Genomic DNA, 25,581 nt, shown 5'->3' on the forward strand with positions numbered 1-25,581 from the left:
CTCAAAATGAAGAATGCTTCCCCCTTCCTGCCCATCCTGAATATGCTTCCTCCCATAGACACCTGTGGGATGTGGGCTAGAATTACTCGTAATTCTAGGGATTCTGGGGCAGATGCACTCTGTTGTTCCTGCTTCTGCCAGCACCAGGTACAAAATATTGCTTAACATTAGTCTAGTTGCTTGACCCCCAGCAGAAGTAACATGAGACTACTACCAGAGATTGCCAGTGCCATTTTGAACCTGACGCCAGTAAGTGTAGGTATTGAGTGGGGATTGTTCCTGGCCTAGAATGTCTAAACTACAGGGATTCTAAGAAGTACTACTACTACTTATCACTTTTATAGCGCTGAAAGGCATACGCAGCACTGTACATTTTGACATTTATAGATGGTCCAACTTGGAAGAGCTTACAATCTAACTTGGACAGACTAGACATGACATATAGAAGTAGATATGGGATAGGTCTTTGGTGGGGGGGTTAGGAGGAGGGGGACACACTCTTTATCTGTGAGAGGCTCTGGCCCCTTTAAGATAGCACTGGGGAGCAATTAGTGGTCCAATGCTCCTGGACTGGAAATTAACCCTTTATTTGGCATTGTTGCTCACGAGCAACATGTGTTTTCTATGGCTTTTATAGGAGATCTACAACTTCAAATGCCTGTTTATTTGGCACTATTGCTCTCGTTCAACATCAGGTTACGTAAAGCAGCCATTTCACCATATGTCAATTAAAGGGTTAATACAAACATTGACCTAGCATTGTTTTTCCTGGAAGAACACAATACAAGGTGCATTATTCCATTTACATCATAATGAGATGTTTTACTTGCATTTATATGCTCTGCATCTCTTTATTATGTTTCCCTTGGTGACTAAAACTAGCATGAGCTAGAGTAATATAATGCATGATATTGTTATTTAATGTATGTTAAGAGGCAAATACTATCTTAGTACACCTTGATAACTACTCCACTTAGAGAAATTTCATCTTGAACTTTTAATGTTTTACCTCTAAAAGTTCAATTATTGAAGAGATTAAAATGTTTTCTTTTTTTTTTTTTTTAGGGACGGGGAAAGGAAAAGTATGAGTACTGAAAGGTACTGTATGTTTCATTTAAGTATTGATAGTGATAAGCACATAAGCATTGCCATACTGGGACCGAAGGTCACGTGATTTGCCCGAAGGTCCATCAAGACCAGTATGTTTCCAATCAAGGCTACAAGTACCAGGCAGGATCTTAAAAGAATAAAAATGACACATTTTGTGCTGCTTATCTCAGGAATAAGCAGTGGATTTTCCCAAGTCCATTTTCATAATGACTTATGGACTTTTTTTTAGGAAGATATCCAAACCTTTTTTAAAATCCTGTTCACTGCTTTTACAACAGTTCTGGGATTGAATTTCCAGTACATTTTTCAAACATCATTTTTCAAGCACTGGTTTTATTTGAAATTAGCAGGTACAACAAATTGGTAGCTTAAACCCCAAAATCTGAAATTATCCTGGTTTGATATAGTCAAACAAGAATAATGCCATTCTTCTTAAATGGTATTGGGGCCTGTTTACTAAAGGGCACTGTAATTTCCTTTTTAGCACAGCTTAATACTCAAAAGTTGAGTGCACTAACTCCAAAATTAGCATGCTAGTTTGTAGGGACGTTCCCAGTATGTTGGCTATTCAGTCACATGTCAACATTGCAATTAGTGTACCCCTGCGTTAATATCAAATTTGGCAGCGTGTGGTATTTCTTCCATGTTAACACCAATTTTTGGGTGCATACCCCACCCACTTGCATGCTATACCTGTGTTACTCCTGTTAGCACATGGAAAGTGCAAAATTAGCATGCATCCCTTTACTGTGGTTTTGTACTAACAACCACTTAACACAGTTTAATAAACCACCACCTCATATTATCCTTGACAAGAAGAGCCAGTATGAAGCTGAGAGGACCCAGCCATACTGACATTAAACAAGTCTTGTGCATCTCTCAGAAGTTCATTTCAATTATACTGTTGCTGAAATCACTGTAGCAGTGTCTCTGGAACTATGAGAAAATCATTCAGCATGTCGGCTATTCTTGATTGGTTTGTTTGCCTTTTAAAATGACAGTTTTCATGGGGCAAAGAATTAAGAGGTTAATTTCATAAGGAGCTACCTAGTCATAAGTGGCAAGAAGGCTAGTAGATGGCATTATTCTCATCATTTATATGCCTTAGTGATCTTTTACATCTAAATGAAATACTGACCAGGAGAAGATTATGCTTCATTATTTGATGGCATGTACTTTGCCAGTGGGTATGCACATGGTGGAATCTGGGTGTAGCATATATTCTAGTACACAGCTAGGCCTGAACATTTACACCAGCTATAGATCTGGAGTAGATGATTAAACCTTACATTTAAGTGTATTTATCCCAGGACAAGCAGGCATGATATTCTCACATGTGGGTGACGTCATCTACGGAGCCCCGATGCGGAAGCATTTTCAAGCAAACTTGATTGAAGATTTAAGTTTGCTCTGCTGCTCCACGCATGCGTGCCTTCCTGCTCCACTAGGGGGTGCATCCCCTCGTGGTCTCCAGTTCAAAATTTTCCGCTGAGCCTAGAAGTCGTGTTTTTTCAGGTTCTGCCCCAACTGCCTTCTAGCACCACAATTTTTTCTTATTTTTCTCAATTAAGTTGCTGTGCGCGAATTTTTTCTTGTTTCAACTTGTTCCTGCTTCGTTTTTGACCGACCCAGAGGCTTCCGGGTCCCCGTGGCCGCGTGGCTACTCGAGCCGCGGCCAGTTTCGATTCTATGTCCCGGCCTTTGACTGGCTTTAAAAAGTGCACCCAGTGCGAGCGGCTTCTTTCCATCACAGACCCGCATCGCCGTTGCATCCTCTGCCTGGGGGCCGCTCATCCAACCGACTCCTGCCCCCAGTGTGCTACTTTCCAGAACCAGGCCCTCCGCCGAAGAAAAGCCCGCATGGCGGATCTCTTCGCCGCCGACCAACCCTCTACCTCGGTCTCGAGGTCGGCCCCGGCCTTGACCTCGGCCCCGAATACCTCGGCATCGCCTCGAGACTCGAATCCGAAGTCCTCGGGACAACAGAAAGCCTCGGCTCCGGGTAAGTCCCCTCTTCAGGTCCCGTAACAGCGAAGAAGCCAGCCTCGGGGACACCGGCGACGCATGGCGGAAGTCCCATGCTTACAGCCCCGGCGAAGCCCTCCAAGCCTTCGGGCCGTGCCTCCACCACACGGGAATACTCTGATACGAGGTTGCCCCCGGCAGAGCGCACCGAGGCAGTGGACATGCCCTCGATGCTGTCCGTGACCGTTTTCCAGGACCTACTCCGAGCGATGATCTCATCGGAGCTGTCCGCTGCAATGGCCCATCTACAACCGGCCTCGACCTCGACCCCCGCATGTGCCAGACCAGCCTGAGCCTCGCGTCGAGCCACCTCGGGGAAAAGCGCGCAAGCTTCGCCGCATCCCATCCTCCTCGGACTCCTCGCCGAGACACCCGAGGCGCTCTCTCTCCACAGACCGCCGCGGGGCAAAACGTCGTGCTAAAACGACGGAAACCTCGAACCGCCGTACCTCCAAGAAGGCCCGGGATTCCCCCACTCTACGAGGCCGTTCACCTACACCTCGTACGGGACCGCTGAGGGTGGCAGAGCTATCACTCTCCAACCCGCGCATCCTCCGAACTCCCCCTCGGACCGGGGCTCCGATCCGAGGGTTCAGGCTTTCACCGAGGGAGTCCGGGTCGAGGTCACCGATTCGACATCGATCGGTACCCCGAACCCCGGCATCGTCTCCGAGGGGCTCCTTGAGACGTCAGAGATCCACGACCCCGGAACACTATCACAGTGCTTCCCCGGTCTCGGAGCATGGATCGGAGCAGGAGCCTCGATACTCGAGGGAAGCCTCCCCATCCTTCTCCACCCGACGGAGGTCTCGTTCACCGACCCCGCACGGGGCCTCGGGAACATCCCGCCCATCTTTCTCTCGCTTTGTCCAGGACATGGGCCACGCTTTGGACTTGGACCTCCAGTCCGACTCCAGATACTCTAAGGAGTACCTAGCGGAGCTGGATATGCCATCACTGCCCAGAGAGTCCCTTCGCTTACCGCCTAACCCGGTACTCCAACAGGCTTTCTTCAGGAACCTGGAGACCCCCTATATGGTCACAGCAGTACCCTCCAAAATGGAGGCCAAGTATCGTACAGTACCCTTCCCGGGATTTGAACAACCGCAGCTCTCCCACCAGTCGCTGTTAGTAGAATCCTCCTTGAAAAAGGCTCACCCCTCCAGGGTCTCAGCGGCGGTCCCCCCAGGCCGAGAAGGTCGAACCCTAGACAAGTTCGGCAGGAGACTATATCAAAATGCAATGATGGCCTCTAGGGTGCAAAGCTACACTTTCACCTTCACATCCTACCTCAAACACCTCATTGGACTACTGAGAGCCTTTGAGACTGACTTACCGGCCTCCCGCCAAGGAGCGTAGGGAGAGGGGAGACATGATTGAGACATTTAAGTACATCACGGGACGGGTCGAGGTGGAAGATGATATCTTTCTTCTCAAGGGACCCTCGATCACAAGAGGACATCCGCTCAAACTCAAGGGAGGGAAGTTTCGTGGAGACGCCAGGAAATACTTCTTCACGGAGAGAGTGATTGAGCATTGGAACAAGCTTCCAGTACAGGTGGTCGAGGCACGCAGCATCCCAGACTTCAAGAACAAATGGGATACCTATGTGGGATCCCTACGAGGTCATGCCAAGGGATAGGGTCACTAGGACTTGAATGAGCGGGTCAGTAGAGTGACAGTATAATTACAATTGTACTTTAGGGGGTCAGTAGACTTAAGAGGGTGGGTAAATGGTGTGGGCAGACTTGATGGGCTATAGCCCTTATCTGCCATCAACTTTCTATGTTTCTATTTAGCCTGCTTTCAGAGTCCCTCTCCAACATACGCCTCCATCTATTCCACGCGGCCTACGATGGCTTCTAACTCTCCTCCAGAGAGTCAGCATTTGCTATCGCCATGCGCCGCCTAGCTTGGCTGCGCCTGGTCAACATGGACCCCAACTTACAGGACCGGTTGGCTAACCTCCCCTGCGTGGGTAAAGAACTGTTCGATGACACTATCGAGGTGGCTACAAAACGCCTCTCCGAACACGAACGCTTGCTTGCCTCCCTCGGCGGCAAAAGCCTAAATCGCCCGCGTCCAGGCAGTTCAGGGCCCCTCCACGCCGCTACCCACAAAAATCCACTCCTGCCTTCTCGCGGCCTCCGCCCAGGCGTCCGCAAGCCCACCATCGGGCTCTGCCCAAGTCCCAACCGCCTGCGACTACCAAACCATCCCCGTCCTTTTGACGGGATACGCGGAAGGGGGCGGGCCCCCTCCGCCATAGTCCCAGGCCTCCTTCCCATCGGGGGTCGCCTAAAAGTCTTTTACCCTCGCTGGGAACAAGTCACGTCGGACGCATGGGTCCTTGGCGTGATATCATCAGGATACTCTCTCAACTTTCGGGCCATTCCTCCAGACAACCCCCCAAGGAATTGCCCTCCCAACCGGACGCAGCTACCCCTACTCCTCTCCGAAGCTCGAGATCTGCTTCACCTGAGAGCAGTGGAGGAGGTTCCCCCCGGCCAACGGGGGAAGGGCTTCTACTCCCGTTACTTCCTGGTACCGAAAAAAACGGGAGACCTTCGCCCAATACTAGACTTGAGACGCCTCAACAAATTTCTGGTACGGGAAAAATTTCGGATGCTTTCCCTACCGACCCTCTACCTCCTGATCGACGAGGGCGACTGGCTCTGCTCCCTCGATCTGAAGGAGGCGTACACACATGTTCCAGTGCACCCCGCTCACCGCAAGTTCTTGCGTTTTCAGGTGGGAGACCTGCACCTGCAATACCGAGTCCTCCCCTTCGGCCTAGCATCGTCACCTCGGGTCTTCACCAAGTGCCTCGTGGTGGTCGCAGCTACCTTACGCTCTCAAGGTATTCCCCTACCTGGACGACTGGCTGATCAAAGCCCCGTCCAGGGAAGGGGTTATCTCAGCGACCCAACAGACTATTATCTACCTACAGAGTCTGGGGTTCGAGATAAACTTCCCAAAATCCCAACTACGCCCCTCGCAGTCCCTACAATTCATCGGGGCCACGCTGGACACGGTTCGCCTTCGTTCCTTCCTCCCCCCTCCGCGTCTAGAGGCGTTAGTAAGTCTGAGCCGAAGGATCTCACTGCTGACCTCGGTATCAGCTCGACAGATGATGACTCTCCTGGGCCACATGGCCTCCACCGTCCATGTCACACCCTTCGCTCGTCTCCATCTGAGAATCCCTCAATGGACCCTGGCCTCTCAATGGCATCAAGACCGGGACCCGATCGATCATCCCGTGACAGTGACTCCTTCCTTGCAACGATCGCTCCGCTGGTGAGCCGACTCTTCAAATCTTTCCAAAGGTTTGCTCTTCCTCGCCCCTCCTCACAGCAAGGTACTCACCACGGACTCGTCGGAGTACGCTTGGGGAGCCCACCTGGACGTCCTCCGCACTCAGGTGATGTGGTCAGCAGAAGACCGCCGCTGTCACATCAACGTGCTAGAGCTCCGGGCCATCTATCTCGCAGCTGTAGCTTTTCAACATCTGCTTCATGACCGGGTGGTCCTCATCCGAACCGACAACCAGGTAGCAATGTACTACGTAAACAAACAAGGGGGGACAGGGTCTTGGTCCCTCTGTCGGGAAGCCATGCGCCTCTGGAAATGGGCAATCTCCAACAACACCTTCCTTCGAGCGGTGTACATACAAGGAGAACAAAACTGTCTGGCGGACAGACTCAGCCGCCTCCTCCAGCCACACGAGTGGTCGCTGCACTCTCAGACCCTACGACAGGTGTTCGAAAAGTGGGGGACGCCTCAAATAGCATCCCCCCACAATCACAAACTGCCCCTCTTCTGCTCCCGGATACACTCCCTGAACCGACTCGAGGCCGACGCCTTCCTCCTTGACTGGGAGGGAAGGTTTCTGTACGCGTTTCCTCCGTTTCCTCTGATCCTGCGGACGCTGGTCCACCTGAAAACGGTGAAAGCCACCCTGATCCTGATTGCTCCTCGCTGGCCACGCCAGCCTTGGTTTTCCCTTCTACTTCAACTCAGTGTCAGAGATCCACTGCCTCTGCCTCGGTTTCCCTCTCTACTATCATAGAGTCAGGGTTCGCTGTTACATCCCAATCTTCAATCTCTTCATCTGAATGCTTGGTTTCTTTCCCCCTGACTTCTCTTCCTGTGTCTCAATCAGTCAAGGAGATATTGGAGGCCTCTAGAAAGGCCTCGACGAGAACCTGCTATTCTCAAAAGTGGACCAGATTCTCAGCCTGGTGCTCCTCTCACAGCCAGGACCCGGTGTCGGTCCCCGTCCCTCTGGTCCTTGACTATTTACTTCAATTATCTCACTCCGGCCTAAAGACCAACTCCATTCGAGTACATCTCAGTGCGATTGCGGCCTTTCATCAGCCCCTGGAAGGAAAAGCCCTCTCGCTCCATCCCTTAGTCTCTCACTTCATGAAGGGTTTTCTGAATGTCCACCCTCCTCTCAAACCCCCTCCGGAGGTTTGGGACCTTAACATGGTTCTGGCTCAACTAATGAAACCTCCATTTGAGCCCCTAGACAAATACCATCCTAAATTCCTCACGTGGAAGGTGATTTTCCTGCTTGCACTCACTTCCGCCCGGCGAGTTAGTGAGCTACAGGCTCTGGTAGCGGACCCACCCTTCACTGTTTTCCACCATGACAAGGTGGTACTCCGCACACATCCAAAGTTCTTGCCTAAAGTAGTGTCTGATTTTCACCTCAATCAGTCCATCGTCTTGCCCGTGTTTTTTCCCAAGCCCCACTCTCACCCCGGAGAGGTGGCGCTTCACACTCTTGACTGCAAGAGAGCGTTGGCCTTTTACCTCCAACGCACTCAACCACACCGGAAAGTCCCACAATTGTTTTTGTCCTTCGACCCAAACCGGTTAGGCCACCCAGTTTCCAAGCGCACCTTGTCCAACTGGTTGGCCGATTGCATCACCTTTTGCTACGCTCGGGCTGGTCTCGCGCTGCATGGTCGAGTAACGGGACACAAGGTCCGAGCGATGGCGGCTCCGTAGCGTTCCTCAGGTCCACACCTATTGAGGAAATCTGCAAGGCTGCCACGTGGTCTTCGGTTCATACTTTCTCCTCCCACTACTGTCTGGACTCCCTGTCCAGAAGCGATGGCCGGTTTGGCCAATCGGTATTGCGAAATCTATTTGCTTAAATTGCCAACTTCCCTCCATCCCTTTTCAGTTAGCTTGGAGGTCACCCACATGTGAGAATATCATGCCTGCTTGTCCTGGGATAAAGCACAGTTACTTACCGTAACAGGTGTTATCCAGGGACAGCAGGCATATATTCTCACAACCCGCCCACCTCCCCGAGGTTGGCTTCTTTGCTAGTTAAGTGAACTGGAGACCACGAGGGGATGCGCCCCCTAGTGGAGCAGGAAGGCACGCATGCGTGGAGCAGCAGAGCAAACTTAAATCTTCAATCAAGTTTGCTTCAAAATGCTTCCGCATCGGGGCTCCGTAGATGACGTCACCCACATGTGAGAATATATGCCTGCTGTCCCTGGATAACACCTGTTACGGTAAGTAACTGTGCTTTTTGGCCACTTGTGCTGGTATTCTTTAGAGAAAAATGGGTGAAATTTGAGGTTCAATTTAAAATAAAGCATTTTGAAATATTTATTCCTACTTGTAAAATACAATGTATATTCTCAAATAACTCAAATTTTAAATGCTATTTTATGGTGTAGTAGGCACATTATTCTGAAACAAGTGGGTAGTAAGTAAACCTCTGATCGTGAGATCCTCTGTAGAGAGACTCATTTATATTTTGCTGCTCCGCCTCCCATCACTCTGGACTGTCCTTCAGTTCCTCAGTTTTATTTTGTACATGAGATTGTAGGAGCCTTTCTGATCTGGTTGTATTTATTTTGGGTTTTTCTTATCCGGTTGTGAGGCTTTTCATTGCTGCAGAAGCTCCCAATTTGAGGACATCTCTGACTGCAGAGAACACAGACTCTGAGGGCAGTAGTCTGTAGCCAATATGCAACCTGCTTGGCAAGGCTCCTGCTTGGCCAGCCTGCATTAACAGTGTGGGAGCTCAGGGACCATTATCTTTGGAGTAAGCTTGCTCTAGGTTTTTTACACAGAGAGCTTGAACGCAGGTTGAGTGGCCTCATGTCATTTTTATTTTCACCGGGATCAGGTGTTGACTACATTCCTTTCCTCAACTTCACGCACTTGTTCCGGTAGGGGTTGAGATCTCAGTCCAGATGGTTGGACTGAGAGCAGTCTGAAAAAGCAAGCTTTCCCTTGTCTGAGACAGCAGTTCTCTGGCTTTAGTTTCAGCTCCTTTGCAGCTCCCAGCAGCTGCATTACACAATGGGTAAGGCTGTGACAGCCTATGAGAAAAATGGGGGGGGGGTATTTTTTTAAAGTTATTTTTAAAGGTTTCTGGGACTAGGAATAGGGTTCCCATCTCTAAAATCCTATTCCCAGAATATTTGAACCCTTATTTAGCTCCCACAGGCCATTTTTGGTACTAAGTTGTAATGCCATTGTACAGGTCCATGGTGAGACCTCATCTGGAATATTGTGTTCAATTTTGGAGGCCACATTATCAAAAGGATGTGCTGAGAGTGGAGTCGGTTCAGCGAATGGCCACCAGGATGGTCTCAGGACTCAAGGATCTCCCATATGAAGAACGTCTAGGTACGATGCAGCTATACTCTCTCGAGGAACGCAGAGAGAGGGGAGATGATAGAGACGTTCAAATATGTTACTGGCCGTATTGAGGTAGAAGAAGAAATCTTTTTCCTTACAGGACCTACGGCAACAAGAGGGCATCCGTTGAAACTCAGGGGTGGGAGATTTCATAGCAACACTAGGAAGTATTTCTTCACCGAAAGGGTGGTTGATCATTGGAATGATCTTCCACTTCAGGCAATTGAGGCAAGCAACGTGCTCGATTTTAAGAAAAAATGGGATAAGCATGTGAGTTCACTTCGAGGAAGTGCTTAGGGAGGAGGGTCCTTAGAATGGGCAGACTTGTTAGGCCGGTGGCCCTTTTCTGCCGTCATATTCTATGTTTCTATGTTTCTAAATTCACTGCCTTGGTAGCCATCTTGGATTTCCCAATTTTGAATTAAAAGCTTCTATCTGCCTCAAAACAGTTTGATTTGAACCAAAATTGGGCTAGATGGATTCCTTAGTCCAGGATACTAAAGATTCATGCTAGATTTGCGATGGTTGGCTGGCTGAGAACTATCCGTGTTCCACGTGCCGTGCGGCAGGTAAGGGGGGAGCAGGAGCCACTGGCTTAGCCTGCTCTAGTCCTTCTGGAGGTATGAGGTCCCTGTTGGATTAAGGGTGTCCCCAACGAAACGCATTTGCTAGGAAACTCGAGTGGCCCACAGGAGCTCCTGCCAGAGCCCTCTGGGTGCCCTGGTTCAGCCTTTGCTCCAGAATCTATAAATACTGTATGATGTATGAAGCATACTTAAATTACAGTGAAGAAGTGCAGCAAGTTCGTCAAGCAAGATCTTCCTTTGCTGAAGTTGTGCTGGTTGGTCCTCATCAGATTGTGTCCATCAAGGTGATCAATGATACAGTCCTTTATCAGCGCCTCTACCATCTTTCCCGGTACCAAGGTCAGACTCACCGATCTGTAGTTTCCCAGATCTCCCCTCGAATCTTTCTTGAAGATCGTCGTAACATTCGCCACTTTCCAGTCTAACGTAATCCTTCCTGATTTGATCGACAGATTGGCTATTAGTTGAAGCAATTTAGCTATAACCCCTTTCAATTCCTTGATTACCCTCGGATAGATGCCATCCGGTCCCGGAGATTTATCATTTTTAAGCCTATCAATCTGCCTGCTTACCTCTTCTAGACTGACCGTCAACCCTGTCAGTTTCCCGTCTTTTTCCTGCGTATAGCCTGTCGGCTTCCGGTATGTTGTGTACTGTATATCCTCTTCGGTAAATACAGATGCATAAAATGTGTTCAGTTTATCAGCTTTATCCTGCAGAGAACCTTTTCTCAGGGTTTCAGAGATGGGGATTTCACTGAGGACAGTCCCCTCATTCTTGCCAAAAGTAGTCTCCAGTTTCCACATCAACTAAGAAGTACAGTTGCTAGCCTTCACACCTTCAAGGTCCAAGAAGAATAACAAGGCTCTGAAATTGCTGGATGTTCTCAGAGTGTTGCTTCATTATCTGGAAGTGACAAATGAGTTTCGTTTATCAGATCATCTTTTTGTGCTAGCAGGTACTAACTGCTGGGGCCGGCCAGCTTCAAATGTGACCATTTCTAGATGGATTGGTATGGCCATTTCTTCAGCTTATATTGACAGTGGAAAGCAATCTCCAGTGGCTGTAAAGGTTCATTCCACTAGGAGCATAGCTTCCTCCAGGATGGAGTTGAGAGTAGTTCCCCCTGAGGAAATTTGAAAAACGGCCACATGGTCTTTTCTCCATTCCTTCACAAAGTTTTAAAGAGTAGACCTAGTGGCCAAATTGGATACTGCATTTGGATCTTCAGTACTTTCAGCAGGCTTATCTGTCTCACCCCAGATTCTAGGGTGACTATTTTGATATGTCCCACTTGTTCCAGAATGATGTGCCTATTACTAGAAAGATTATTAAGATCATAAGAACATAAGAATAGCCTTATTGGGTCAGACCAATGGCCAATCAAGCCCAGTAGCCCGTTCTCACGGTGGCCAATCTAGGTCAATAGTACCTGGTCAAAACACAAGGAGTAGCAATATTCCATGCTACCAATACCAGGACAAGCAGTGGCTTCCCCCATGTCTTTCTCAATAATAGACTATGGACTTTTCCTTCAGGAACTTGCCTTTGCTAGGCCTGCCCACTTTGATAATGCGAGGCAAGCCCGCCTAGCAAAGGCCCCAAGGCTAAACTAATGCTAGCGGCAGCTGTGTGGTGAAGTTAAAAGCACACAGTGAGCTGCCGCTGTGCTAAAGAGAGGAAAGATTTGCTGGAGAGGGAAGGGAGAAGGGGTACTGCTGGACAGGGGAGGAGGGATAGGGAAGGGAAGAGAGTTATTTTTGGATGGGGAAGAAGGGAAGGAAGAAGAGGTACTATTGGACAGGAAAGGAGGAAAAAAGGAAGGAAACAGCTAGCAGGGAGATTAGAGAAGGGGAAGGAGTCAGGGTGGAATGGAGAGATCAGATAGGAAAAGGGGAGAGACAGAGAAATGAGAAAGTAGAGAGAGATTGATGCTGGGAAGGGGGTAAGCAGAGAAATAAGGAAAGAGGGACAAAGAGATGCTAGATCTGGTGTAGGAGAGATAAAAATGAAGAGAGCAGTAAAGCTGAAATGAATCATGTAAAAAGGAGAGAGGGGGTGCAGGCTGGATGGAAAGGGGAGAAGGGCATAGAAAGAAGGCAGATACCATATGGAAGGGAGAGAGGGCAGACAGTGGATGGAAGGGGCAGTTGCTGGATTGAAGAGACAGAGAGGGCAGACGCTGGAAGGAAGAGAGTGAAAAGACGATGAAAGCAGAAACCAGAAACGACAAAAGGAAGAAAAAATAATTTTATTTCTATTTTGTGATTAGAATATATCAGATTTGAAATATGTATCCTGCTAGAGGTGGTGTTGGACATAACTGGAGACTCCAAAGCCTAGGCTGTGCTTCTTTAGCTTCCAGCTGACCAGGGGGCAGTTGCTGTTTTGCAGTATTCTGTTAGCATGATATTTCTGTGTAGCATTCTGTAATTGACTTATTTAGTTTTCTTGATAGTAGAGGGGATATATGTGAAAGGGAGGGGGAGACAGGGGTTTTGTTGATCCATGCTCTGTATTATTTGTATTTATAAAATGACAATTATACAGAATATTGTTTCTTTTTATACTTTAATAAAATATGTTCAATATAAAATCATAACTATTTGAGGCTTGTGCGGATGGGTTCAGATGATTTGCGGGGACTGGGCGGAGACGGGTTTTTTAATTTCAGTCTTAGTAGTTTGCCGGTCCACAAAATAAGTCTTTTATTTCTGCCGGTCCATAGGTGTAAAAAGGTTGAAGAACACTGCTCTAAATGACATAACTGAGATATAATGAGAATCTATTATGCATTTTTAGTATTCTAGAATGGTTGTGGTTAATGTGTTGGACCTATAAACTATGATATATGCATTACCCGCCTAACCCATATAATTTGTAGGATGTAACATAGCCTGCTAGTTATCGAGTTGTAGTTAACCAGTTTTGTAGCAAAAGAACTTGTGTTTTTGATGATTTATAAGCAGTGCAAATTTGTCTTTATCTATCTCTTGCACATTCAGGACTTTCAGTGAAATAAGCGTATCTAGCGAGCAGTATACTTTGTGCCAGGAACTTTGCCATGATCTTGCTCAGGATCTGCTAAAAGAAGGACTTAAGGTATTAAATTGCAATCTTGATTCTGTGGTTACAATCAAAATAGTTTACATATTTTGTACAGGTACTTATTTTGTATCTGGGGCAATGGAAGATTAATTGACTTGCCCAGAGTCACAAGATGCTGTAGCAGGAGTTGAACCCATTCTCCTGGTTTCACGCCACTATACTAACCATTAGGTTACTTCTCCACTGCTGTATTTCCTAGAACAAACTGCGGCAGCCATTTCAAATACAGGAAATGGCACTAAAGTGAGTCCCTTTAAAGATGTTAGATTAATAATTAGTATATTTCTGCTTTGGCCTTGTACTTCCATAGTGTCTCCTTTTACATCTCAGTCTTCAATCAGTTGGGCCATTAGATGATCAAGAGGTGGAGTTGCAATGTACATGCATATTTTATATAATCCATGCATCCAAGCTTAGAATACATGTCAGATTTACACCATCAGAGCAGGTGTAAATTTATACATGAAAATTCATGCACTAGTGGGGCTGATTCTGGATACTCTATATTTTACATACAGAAACTCGCTCATAAAATTGTGTGGATGAATATTCATGTTTTTCTTGTAGAATAGTAGTTCTCAACCAATGTGTAATCCCAAAATTTCACAAAGCAAGCCCATGCTTGCCTTAATCATGTGTGTTTGCAGGCTGGAGCATGCACAAATCATGGAGCCAGATAACGAAAATTCTATAACCTCTCCTTATATCTATTTCATCCCCTCCACCAATCTACATGGAAATATTGCTAGTGTCATTTCCTTCTCCCTCCCACTGGCTGTCAGCAACTCTGCATCCTGAATCTTCCTGTGCTTCCACTACATCACTACTGTCATTAGCCCTGTGATTGTAATCACTGCTGCCAGACTGGTCCAGAAATATGGGTTCCTACTCCCTCCTCTGGGGCCATGATCACTTTTGCAATCCAGACCCAGAAATATGGGGAAATATGCAGACCATGGTGGTAAGCAGCTTGTAAGCCATCTCCATCCATAGACTCACCTAACCCAATACATTCAATGTGAGGGCATGTATGGCTCCCGGCATTGAATATCTGAGTATGTCTGCTGTCCTGGAAGTTAACCAGACACCAGCCAATATTCAGACAGCTATTTTGTTGTCCTAACCTACTAACCGGCTAAATTGCCACTCAGCCCTAACTCTGTCTCCAGTTTGTCCCTAACTTAGATAGTTATAGGATGGTTGGTATTGGAAATATTCAGCAGCATTAACTGTTTAAGGGCCGCTGAATATTGACAGATGGCTTTCTTAGTGGGGTTGATGAACCAAACATTAAATCCTTTTAAATATTGACCCATGGAGTCTTGCTGCCATATTTACTGCTGTTGTTGCCTGTGGAGGAGGTAACCTGAGAACACTCCTACTTCATGATTCTCTCTCCTTCTTCCAACCCTTGATTATTGAACAAAGGAGGTAAGTTTTAAGAGTGTCTGTTGGTAGGGAAGAGAGAATATTCATAAAGATAGCATGGGATTGGGTTTGAGAGAGATTGGGTGAGCCTCGGGAGCATATGAAAGAAGGCATAAACCTGATGCAGTGGTTTTGTTGCAGGAAGGGAACCCCAGGGGTGGAAAATGACCACCTTTCTTAAAAATGACTTTCTGGACTGAGATTATGTGAGGACTGAGGGACAAGGGAGAGGAAGAGCAATTAGGTCACATCTCAAGGAACTGGGCAGTCCATGTGGACTTTGGGAGTGAAAAGGGGTTTGGGAATGGTGGAAGTGAACACAGATTATGTGTGGTAGTGAGGGCAAGGCAGATGGTTGAGGGTTGTGTATTTGAGACAAGGCATAGAAAGGTAAGGCGAGGAAGAGAGAAGATCAAGGATCTGCAGGTACTGGGAAGAGGTAAAAAAAGAGGCAAATCTGAATTATTGATAAAAGGTAAGACTGAAGGAGCTGGAGATCAGGCAAAAGGGAGAAGAAGGGCAGGAAAAAAGACCATTATCCAAGGACAAACAGGCAGTGTATTCTCATGTGTGAGTGACGTCATCCATATAACCCGCCACAGACAGTCAAAAAGTGTACTGTCAGTTCTCATTTTTTTGTGGAGCTGAGAAGCTTTCTTAGAGCTGCTCTAAATGAATCAAACGTGTTCATTTTTTTCCTTTTCTTTTAGTCATATTTTTCTGTTTTCTTACTTTTCTTGCATTCAGTTCAAAAATTTTCATTTTTTAATGATTTTCGGTTTTGGGCCTTTGAGCCCTTTTCAGCCTATTTTCAGGCTGGGAGCATCAACTTGTTTTTGGTATGCAATCTACACAATCTCCCCAGACCATTGAGTCCTTTGACCTCGTGTCAGAGGCTTTTCCTTCAATGTCTAAGGATCTTAGCAGCTTCGAGTGGTGCACTTGATGCCACAGGACTATTTCAGACAAGGATCCTCATAATTGATGTGTCTAGTGCTTAGGTCCTGATCATCAGGATATTTTTTGCACGCTCTGCTCTCGCTTGCAGAAGAGGTTGCTTAAAGCCAGAAAGTTACCGTTTGAGAAACTTTTCTGTTCATCTTCAACTGCATTGACTATAGCTGGAGATTCTGATGCTCAACATCGCTCAGTGCCAGAATTGACACCAGTACCAATGGTTCTGTCGATGCCACTGTAATCTGGAGGCCTTGTAAGAAAGCTAAGAAGCACAAACACCTCTCCCCCTCAAGTGTCATCGCCAATGATGCATTCCAAGCGTCAGCGCACCAATGCCAGATTTCCATCTTTACAGCTGGTGTCTCCTATGACCAGATGACCACTGGAGAGATTAAGGTATGATCCCCGCTTACTCCCCCAGTGGTCACAACCCCCTCCTACCATCCAAAGATGTGAAAAAAACAGTACATTCTAGCCTATATTATGAGGGGCTGCTGAAAAGTTCTCAGCCCAACCAACCAACTTCCTAAATTCTGAGCATTATTTTGCTGCTGTAGCTAAAAAGAGTGTTATCTTATTTTGTTAAGTGCTAATTTGCAGAAACAAAATTATATGTTTTGACATTGTTTCAAATCATTGATTAAACCATATCCATGTCATTCTCTTCTTGGTTGGGCTGAGAACTTTTCAGCACCCCCATCTTACAGTTTCATATAGGCACACAGACATCTGAGCCCAGCAGAGATGTGCTTCTCAACTTCTAGGGCAGTGCTTCTCAACTTCTTCAAGCCAAGTACCTCTTAAGTCTAACAAATATCAACTGATTACCCCCGATCACCAATCACCCAAACCCTGCCCCAGACTCTCCCAAGCCTTGCCCCAAACCCTCCATGAATCCAAATTTTCACTCTGCCCTCTCCCCCTTCCCTGAGTGTGTCATTTCTCCTTCCCTCATTTCTGCCTTCTCCATCCAACATCTCTTCATTTCTCTCTCTCCATGAATCCAACAATAAATTCAACTGATCTGTCTAGAACAGGGGTGCCCAATAGGTCGATCGCGATCGACCGGTAGCTCACCAAGGCAAAGTGAGTCGATCACCCAGGACTCTCTTTGCCTTGGCGATCTATCGGGCCAATCAGTCTTCCTCTCCCTGATGCCAATTTTGCCATCGGAGTGGAAGTTCAGGCCAGCCAATCGCTGCCTGGCTGGGCAGAACTTCCTCTCAGACAGCAGAATTGACGTCGGGGAGAGGAATGCTGGTCGGCCCGAAGCAGGGAGAGCTTGGGGCGGCGGCTTTGGGGCTTGTTATCCATTGATGGCGATTTGGATCCTGTTCCCCGATGGCAGCGGCGGTGGCAGTGGTTTGGGGAAGGGCAGGGAGAAAGAAAGAAAGGGGGCAGGCAGAGAGACAGAAGGAAAGAAGAGAAACAGAAAAAAAGAAAGGGGGCATGAAGAGAGAAAGAAAGAAAGGTCAGGGAGAGAGGAAGAAAAAGTTGGAGGATGGAATGAGGTGTGGAGGAGAGGAAGCATACAGGCTGAAAGAAGGGAAGAAAGATTGGATGCACAGTCAGAAGAAGAAAGTGCAACCAGAGACTCATGAAATCACCAGACAACAAAGGTAGGAAAAATGATTTTATTTTAAATTTAGTGATCAAAATGTGTCTGAATTTATATTTGCTGTCTATATTTTACAATATGGTCCCCTTTTACTAAACCGCAATAGTGGTTTTTAGCGCAGGGAGCCTATGAGCATCGAGAGCAGTGCTGGGCATTCAGCGCAGCTCCCTGCGCTAAAAACTGATATTGTGGTTTAGTTAAAATGGAGGGGGATGGGTATTTGTCTATTTTTGTATGGTTGTTACTGAGGTGACAGTGCATAGAGTCATCTGCTTTGACCTCTTTGAAAAAACCCCGGAATAGGAATGATAATTAACATTTTCTATGCGTACAGTGTGCGTTGTGTTTTTTTTTAATTTTATTGTTGGTAGATCATTTTGACTTGGTCATTTTAAAAGTAGCTCGCGAGTCAAAAAAGTGTAGGCACCCCTGGTCTAGAAACATTAGGCTATGTTTGAAGAACATTTTCCAAATTTTTATTAGTTATTTATATACAGTGGAACCTTGGTTTACGAACATAATTCGTTCCAGAAGTATGCTCGTAAACCAAATTGCTCATATATCAAAGCGAGTTTCCCCATAGGAAGTAAGGGAAACTCGCTTTGATTGGTTCCACCTTCTCCTCCCCCCCTCCCCCGAGGCTACCGGCGCTGCTCCATCCACTTCCCTGCTCCATCCCCCCTCCCACCCCCCGCGATCCGGCATCCCCCCCTGCGAACCGGCATCCTCTCCCCCCCGGTCGCGTCGCCCCCCCCCACAATCCTACATCTCCCCCCCTCCCTGAGCACCACAACGACATCGCTTACCCCGATTGGGAACCAGCACCAATGCACAGGAGGTGCCGGTGCCCGAAGATCCTCCCTCTTCTGGCCTGGGCTGGGCTCGGCTGGGCTGGGCGGTGCGACGGAGATCCTCCCTCTTCCCTGTGCTGGGCTGGAATGGGCTTTGAGCATTTGCGCATGCTCAAAGCCTTCTGGTCTCGCTCTCTCCGAGATTCTCAGAGAGAGCAAGACCAGAAGGCTTTGAGCATGCGCAAATGCTCAAAGCCCAGTCCAGCCCAGCACAAGGAAGAGGGAGGATCTCCGTCGCACCGCCCAGCCCAGCCCAGGCCAGAAGAGGGAGGATCTTCGAGCACCGGCACCTCCTGTGCATTGGTGCCGGTGCCCAATCGGGGTAAGCGATGTCGTTGCGGTGCTCAAGGGGGATGTAGGATCACGGGGGGAATGCCGGATCGCGGGGGGGATGGCGCTTGTAAACAAAGTCAAATTCGGTTTCCGAGGAGCCGAGTTTGCAAATGTTTTGCTCGTCTTGCAAAACACTCGCAAACTGGTGCACTTGTAAACCGAGGTTTGACTGTACTACCTATCAATAGAGGTTGTCTAAGCAGTTTTTACATTCAGGTATTCAAGCAATTCAAGAGTTATTCCCATTCTCTCTAGGATTAGGAAAGCTGTACTGATATGTAGCAGAAGACAGATCCTGCTTAGTGTATTTCAAACTGAACCAGTCTATTCTTCTTAGTTTGTTTTTAATGTAACTTGTATGGTGGTTAACTATGTATTCTTAAAGTTATTTTATTGTGAATCACTTTGGGTCTGTTTGATGCAGGCAATTAATATACTGTGCAAGTAAGCAAATAAATGAAGTATTATGTAGTATAATGTAGTTGATTGTCATTATTACAAAAAATGTTTTTGTAGGGCAAGACTGTTATCCTAAAACTGAAGAATGTGAACTTTGAAGTAAAATCAAGGGCTTGCACTGTATTGTCTGCCATTTCTACCGAAGAAGAAATCTTTGCAGTTGCCAAGGAGCTGCTTAGGGTGGAGATTGAAATGGCATCTCCCCATCCCCTACGACTAAGGCTTATGGGTAAGATGATTAAGGTGCCTTTACCATAAAAACTCTTGCTTAGGGTGGAGACTGAAATGACATCTCCCCATCCCCTACGACTAAGGCTTATGGGTAAGATGATTAAGGTGCCTTTACCATAAAAACTCTTGCTTAGGGTGGAGACTGAAATGGCATCTCCCCACCCCCTACGACTAGATTGATAATGAGTATTCCTAGGATTGCCCTTATTACTCTGATCTTAAAAGCTCTACACTGGTTACCTGTTCAGCAGAGAATTTGCTATAAAGCTCTGTCAGTTGTTCATCAAATACTGTTCTCCTTTTCTCCTACTTGCTTTCAAAGCCTGCAAGATGTTTGAGATCGGAGGGAGGGATGTTGCTCATCAGTTTAAAATAAAATGGAAAAAAAATAAATAAATAAATAAAATGGGATTCGCTATGTAAAATCTAGAATATCTATTTTCTCAATTGCCGGTAAGAATCTCTGGAATTCAATTCCAGGTATAATGAGATTATGCAACGATCGTATGTCTTTCAAGAAATTGTTAAAAACATAATTGTTTGTGGACGCTTTTCTTTAACTGTGGTTATTATTTGTTTTAAATTTAAAGAATTCTGTATCAAGGAAATTTTGTGGGGAAGATTTGTTTATTGCATTTTATAATGTTTGTGCTTGAAATTGTGGATGTAAATGTTTTGTACATCACTTAGATTTAAGCGATTCATAAATTTTTAAAATAAATAAATACTTGAATATAAACCATCGGTTTATACTCGAGTCAACTGTTCCCCCCTTTTGGGGAGAGAAAAGTTTACCTCAGTTTATATTCGAGTATATACGCTATAAGACACCTACAAGTGTGGTGGCTATTGTAGTGGTGTTTAGTTAGGTACACTAACCCTCTCTTTTATGAACGCGTAGCACGGGTTTTAGCACCAGCAGCAGTGGTAACTGCTCTGACACTCATAGAATTCCTATGAGCGTCGGAGCAGTTACTGCCGCTGCTGGTCCCAAAATCCACACTGCGTGTTTGTAAAAGAGGGGGTAAGTTTTTTTATGTGCCTGGAAGACTCACAATACATAGTAAAGAAGTTAAGGTGGGATTTGCCAGGGTGCCATTTGTTAGTCCATTGCACTGAGCACTAGGCTGATCCTCTGCACTTTAAGAACATCTGTGTGGTCATTTTTGTACAAATGTTGCCAGACAGCCACACATGTTTTGGGCTGCTTTTTGGCATTCATTTTTTGGATGTTTCAGTTTAGAAAATGGCTTTTCATTTGGATGTTTACAGCCCAAGAACATCCTTCTCGTGCATTTTCAAATAGGAAATCCTGATATTTTTCCTATCCAAAAATAGCTGTAAGATGAACTTTTTTTTGAGCAAGACATCTCAATTCTGATTTAGATGGGGTTTTTTTATTTTTTATTTTTATTTTTTTTAAATCTTTATTCATTTTCAAATATTACAACAAGTGTATAATAGTCAATTAGAAACATTTTAACTAATCACTTGACAAACTTACTTATACTCCTTAAAATATATAAATATAAAAGAATCCCTTCCCACCCACCCATATATTAATAATAAACAATTATCAATTATTATCTTTCCCACTCCCACCCCCCCTATATCTTATCTAATACTAAGGTGTTTAAGATGTCTGATCATTAGAATAGCTAATCAATGGCCCCCAAATCTTTTTAAACTTATGATAATTTCCTTGTTGCATTGCAAGCACCCTCTCCATTTTATAAATATGACATACCGAATTCCACCAAAAAGTGTAATCTTTCCAATTTCCAGTAATCTGCTGAATGGCAACCCCTGTCAATATTAATAAAAGTTTATTATTATTTGCAGAAATTGGGCTTTTGAATCTCATAGATGTACCAAATAATATAGTATAAAAATAAAATGCCCTACCACAACTCTTTCTCTTTTTAAACATGGACAAGTGCAGACAGCTTGTATAGTCTTTAGTAGGATTTACTCAATCCACCCTAGTCCACTTCAATATCATAATACAGTATATATAAGAAAATTGATGTCCTTTTGTTATGATGGACTTTTAGGTGTACGAGTGTCCAGCTTTTTAAATGAAGAAGAAAAGAAACATCATCAGAAGAGTATTCTTAATTTCCTGCAGGCTAGCAAAGTAGCCAGAACCTTGTCTCCACTTCCACCAGAAAAACTAGAACCTAGACAATGCAACATACTTCCATTGACATCCCATGGGGAGAGCTTTTTCAACAAAAAGCGAGCTGAAATGCAGCAAAATAGAGAGCTTCTCAGAGATGATACTGCTAACCAGCAGAAAATACCCAGCTTGAGGACTTTAGAGACTACCGGGCAGGAAACAAATGGCGAAAGAGAAGTTGAGAAATCTACTAAAAGCCAGATCCTTACATGTCCTATTTGCTTTCAGAAACAGGAAACTAGCAATCTGGAGACATTTAACAGACACATTGACAAATGCCTTGTGGGAGTTTGTGAAGATCCTAATGTGCAAATTCAACACAAAAAAGAGGAGCTACCCATGTTAAAAAAGAGTAATATTAATCATGCTAGTACTTCAGATGATAAAAAGAAAAACCTTGAAGTATTGCATATTAATAAAGTGAACAAACTGGTGTTAGACTGTGATGATTACTCGAGCAACAGTAATGCTGAATCAGTAACAAGCATAGCAGTAGAGTGTAAGCAAGGCATAGAGAGAGGTTCAAAAGAGTCAGACAGGCCTAGTGCTATAGCAATCAATATGTGCTATCTACAAAATGACTCTGTCTTACCAGTGTCTGAAACTCAGCAGCCATGTACCTCAGGAACCCTGGAAGACACTGTTCTGATCTGCCCAGTATGTAACTTAGAACAAAAGACCACCAGCCTTGCATTGTTCAACAGGCATGTGGATATGTGTTTAAACAAAGGCATCATTCAGAAGCTGACAGAAGAAAGCACTGATCCAGATGGGAATGATAATGCAGCAAATGCCCAAAGTGCTGGTAAGTGTATTTCTAATCTAATCTAATCTAGTATTTATGAGTCGCTCTATACCTGAAAAGGTTCATCTCTAACATACATTTATAGCAAACATGCACTTATATTTTAGACTGTATAAAAATGATTTTGGATCTACAGTACACAAACTAATTGGCAGTGCCAGAGAAAAACTGCAGTCTTAAAGTATTCAAGGCATCTTCTTGTGGATCTGTAAGATGATTCATTATGGATTGACTATAACCTCTTTTCTCTTGTAGATGGGGAAGGGGCTGTAAATAGCATATACAGTATGGGGCTCACAATTAAAAGTTTAAAATGACCAAACCCAGCCTAAGTCGGCATTTGGACGTCTTAATAGCAGGGACTTCCAAATGCTGAATCAAAACCAACTTTCTGGATGTGCAGCAGCACTTCTAAGCTGCTGTGCATCCAGAGAGCAAAGGGGCACGTTGGGAGGTGTGTTATGGGTGGGAATCGGGCAGGCTATAATCTAGACATACTCCAGCCATAATCAAAACTTTCCTAGAGGGAACTTAGATGCCGGCATACCCCTGATATCCCGTGCGTCCCTCCTCGTAGAGAATGACACGGTGGCGGTTTACCTGCCGACATCCTCCCACATCCCCCTCACTATTATTATGAGGGTGGGGTCTGGGGTGAGGCTTTTGAGCACCTTCAATCATTTTGAAAATTTTTCTCTTATGTCTCTGTCTACCAATCCTCTTGAATAGGGTATCATAATTGGTTGCATTTAGTTGACTAGCCAAAGTTATTAGATTTACCCATTTCTTAGCCCATCAAAATGTAAAACCCCCTCACCCTCCCTGACTAAAATGGAACAACCCCCTCAAATCACCCTCCCTGACTGAATTATTTAAAATATCTAATATGGAATAGTAACTTTAAATTCTGACACCTTCCCATATTCTTCAATCTCCTCAATTGGATTGGGCAAGGACACTCTGGACTCAAGTTTTTCAGCATCACATCATGAACAAGTAAGGTGGCTTTATATTCCTCCTCCTCATGCCCCACATCCCATGAATGTTTACATTTCATCTTGATTTACTATACAAAAGACTCCATGACCAGGGCAAATGGTAACAGGGAAAGGGAACACTCCTGCTATGTTCCTCAGTCCAGTTTGAAGTAATCTGACATCCCACCATTTATCCTTATCATTTCCTTGGGCCCATCATAAATTGCCCAGATCCACCTCAAGAAATCCTCCCCCCAACTCTCTCTGCTTCAAGGACTTGAACAGAAATCAACCTCACCCTATTAAATGTCTAAACTCATCCCTTTTGGTGACTTGTCTCATTTTTGCCATTTTCTTATGTATGGATCAAAGGTTCTTTATGAGTTTTTCAGTGATCTTCATTATATTGGGTTAAAAGATGCCTGGAGACCATAAGCTTTTGGTGACAAATACAGGTGACAAAATAAATCAAGTTATTGTTTTACAGGGAGCTTGAGAAGAGGACAGCAGAACATAAATATTACAGTAAGAACAAAGAGGTAAGAGAAATTCTAGTGTGACTAAGTTGAGAAAACAAAAATAAACATACTCTTTCATCTTATTGCAAATTGTTTGATGTGTTGGGTCACATTCTAGGCCTTGTTGCATAACATGTGCAATAGCAGAAGTCTCTTTATGTGGATTTAACTTAAGAGTGCAGGGTGTTTGAAGAAGCAATATTTTGTATAATTACTTAGAGCTTGATTCTGCTAAATTTTAGGTTAGCAAATAGAAACATAGAAACATGATGGCAGATAAAGGCCAAATGGCCCATCTAGTCTGCCCATCCGCAGTAACCATTATCTCCTCCTCTCTCTAAGAGATCCCACGTGCCTCATAGAAACATGAGGGCAGATAATCTTGCACCAATTTGGCAGGAACCATAAATAAGATTATTTGCTTTTTGAGTTCAGAAATAGGATCAGAAATGTGCTACATTGCTCATCTTTTGAATGTAGTTATCTACAGAACATCTTTTCAGCCTTTAGTGCATTTTTTCTAATTTGCTTTCTGTGGAAGTACAGAAAACACATAGTAACTGCTCCATTGGAGAAGCTATTCTAGGGCACACTGTGGAGACAATTGTAACATAAGTACCAACATTTACATGCCAATGATACACATAAATGTTTAGAATAATGGCATTTACAGTAAGTAGTACTGCCCGATTCACGATTCAAATCGATTTAAAAACAAAAAAATCAGTCTCCCGATTCGGTAACTGACCCTCCCCCCCTAAAGCAGGGGCGGCAGCACTGCCTCTTGCTGGCCAACTGCTCCTGCTTTAGAGGTCAAAGGAGGAGGGTCAATTGGGAAGTGCTGTGGTGTCCGGCTTCCCCTCTGGCCTCCTGCATGTCCATTTACTTAATTCCAGCAGCGGAGCAGCCTGCAGAGAGGATCACCGGTGCTAGCAATCTTTGGAGGCTGCCACTGGCCTCCGAAGCTGTTGTTTCCTCTGCCGCAATCCTGCCTCTGATGTCAGAGGAGGGACGGGACTGCGGCAGAGGAAAGACAGTTCCGGAGGCCAATGGCAGCTTGCAAAGATCGCTAGCCCCGGCAATCCTCTCTGCAGGCTGCTCCGCTGCTGGAATTAGGTAAATGGAAGAGAGGGAGGCCAGGGGGGAACACTGTTTGAGATCCTGCCAAGGACTCCTGATCCTGACAGAAATTGGCCACTGCTACAGATAGAGTGATGGACTCATTACTTGAAGGAATAACCTAATGCAGTAGTTCCCAACCCTGTCCGGGAGGACCACCAGCCAGCCAGGTTTTCAGGATAGCCCTAATGAATATGCATGAGAGAAATTTGCATATAATGGAGACGATAGGCATGCAAATCTGCCCCATGCATATTCATTAGGGCTATCCTGAAAACCTGACTGGCTGGTGGTCCTCCAGGACAGGGTTGGGAGCCACTGATTTAGCATATTTATAAAATGTTCTAGGGATGGGAATAACTAGTGAGGTAATAAAATTTGCCAATGACCCAAAGTTGTTAAATCACAAAACTAGGAGACCGGGCATCCAAATGGCGGATGACATTTAATTTGAGAAAGTACAAAGTGATGCCTGTAGGAAAGAGGAACCCAAAATACTAGGAAAAAGATCTAGGTGTCGTCTTTGATACATTGAACCCCTGTGCGACAGTAGCTAAGAAATAAGATAAAATGTTAGGAAAGGAATGGAAAACAAAATTGA

The 25,581-nt window shown here is 45.3% G+C and overlaps 1 protein-coding gene across 2 annotated transcripts in view; it reads left to right on the forward strand.

The window, feature by feature from the left end:
• The window catches only part of POLK (DNA polymerase kappa), a 179,839-nt gene that overhangs the window by 148,421 nt on the left and 5,837 nt on the right, over positions 1–25,581 (forward strand). For both annotated transcript variants that reach the window (XM_033929299.1, XM_033929300.1), the window contains 5 exons: positions 1,066–1,098; positions 13,403–13,499; positions 19,209–19,380; positions 21,437–22,366; positions 23,831–23,882. In XM_033929299.1, the coding sequence (XP_033785190.1) occupies positions 1,066–1,098; positions 13,403–13,499; positions 19,209–19,380; positions 21,437–22,366; positions 23,831–23,882 (1,284 nt within the window). The remainder of the gene's footprint in view (positions 1–1,065; positions 1,099–13,402; positions 13,500–19,208; positions 19,381–21,436; positions 22,367–23,830; positions 23,883–25,581) is intronic.

The sequence above is a fragment of the Geotrypetes seraphini genome, chromosome 1 (assembly GCF_902459505.1).
Source record: "Geotrypetes seraphini chromosome 1, aGeoSer1.1, whole genome shotgun sequence".
NCBI lineage: Eukaryota > Metazoa > Chordata > Amphibia > Gymnophiona > Dermophiidae > Geotrypetes > Geotrypetes seraphini.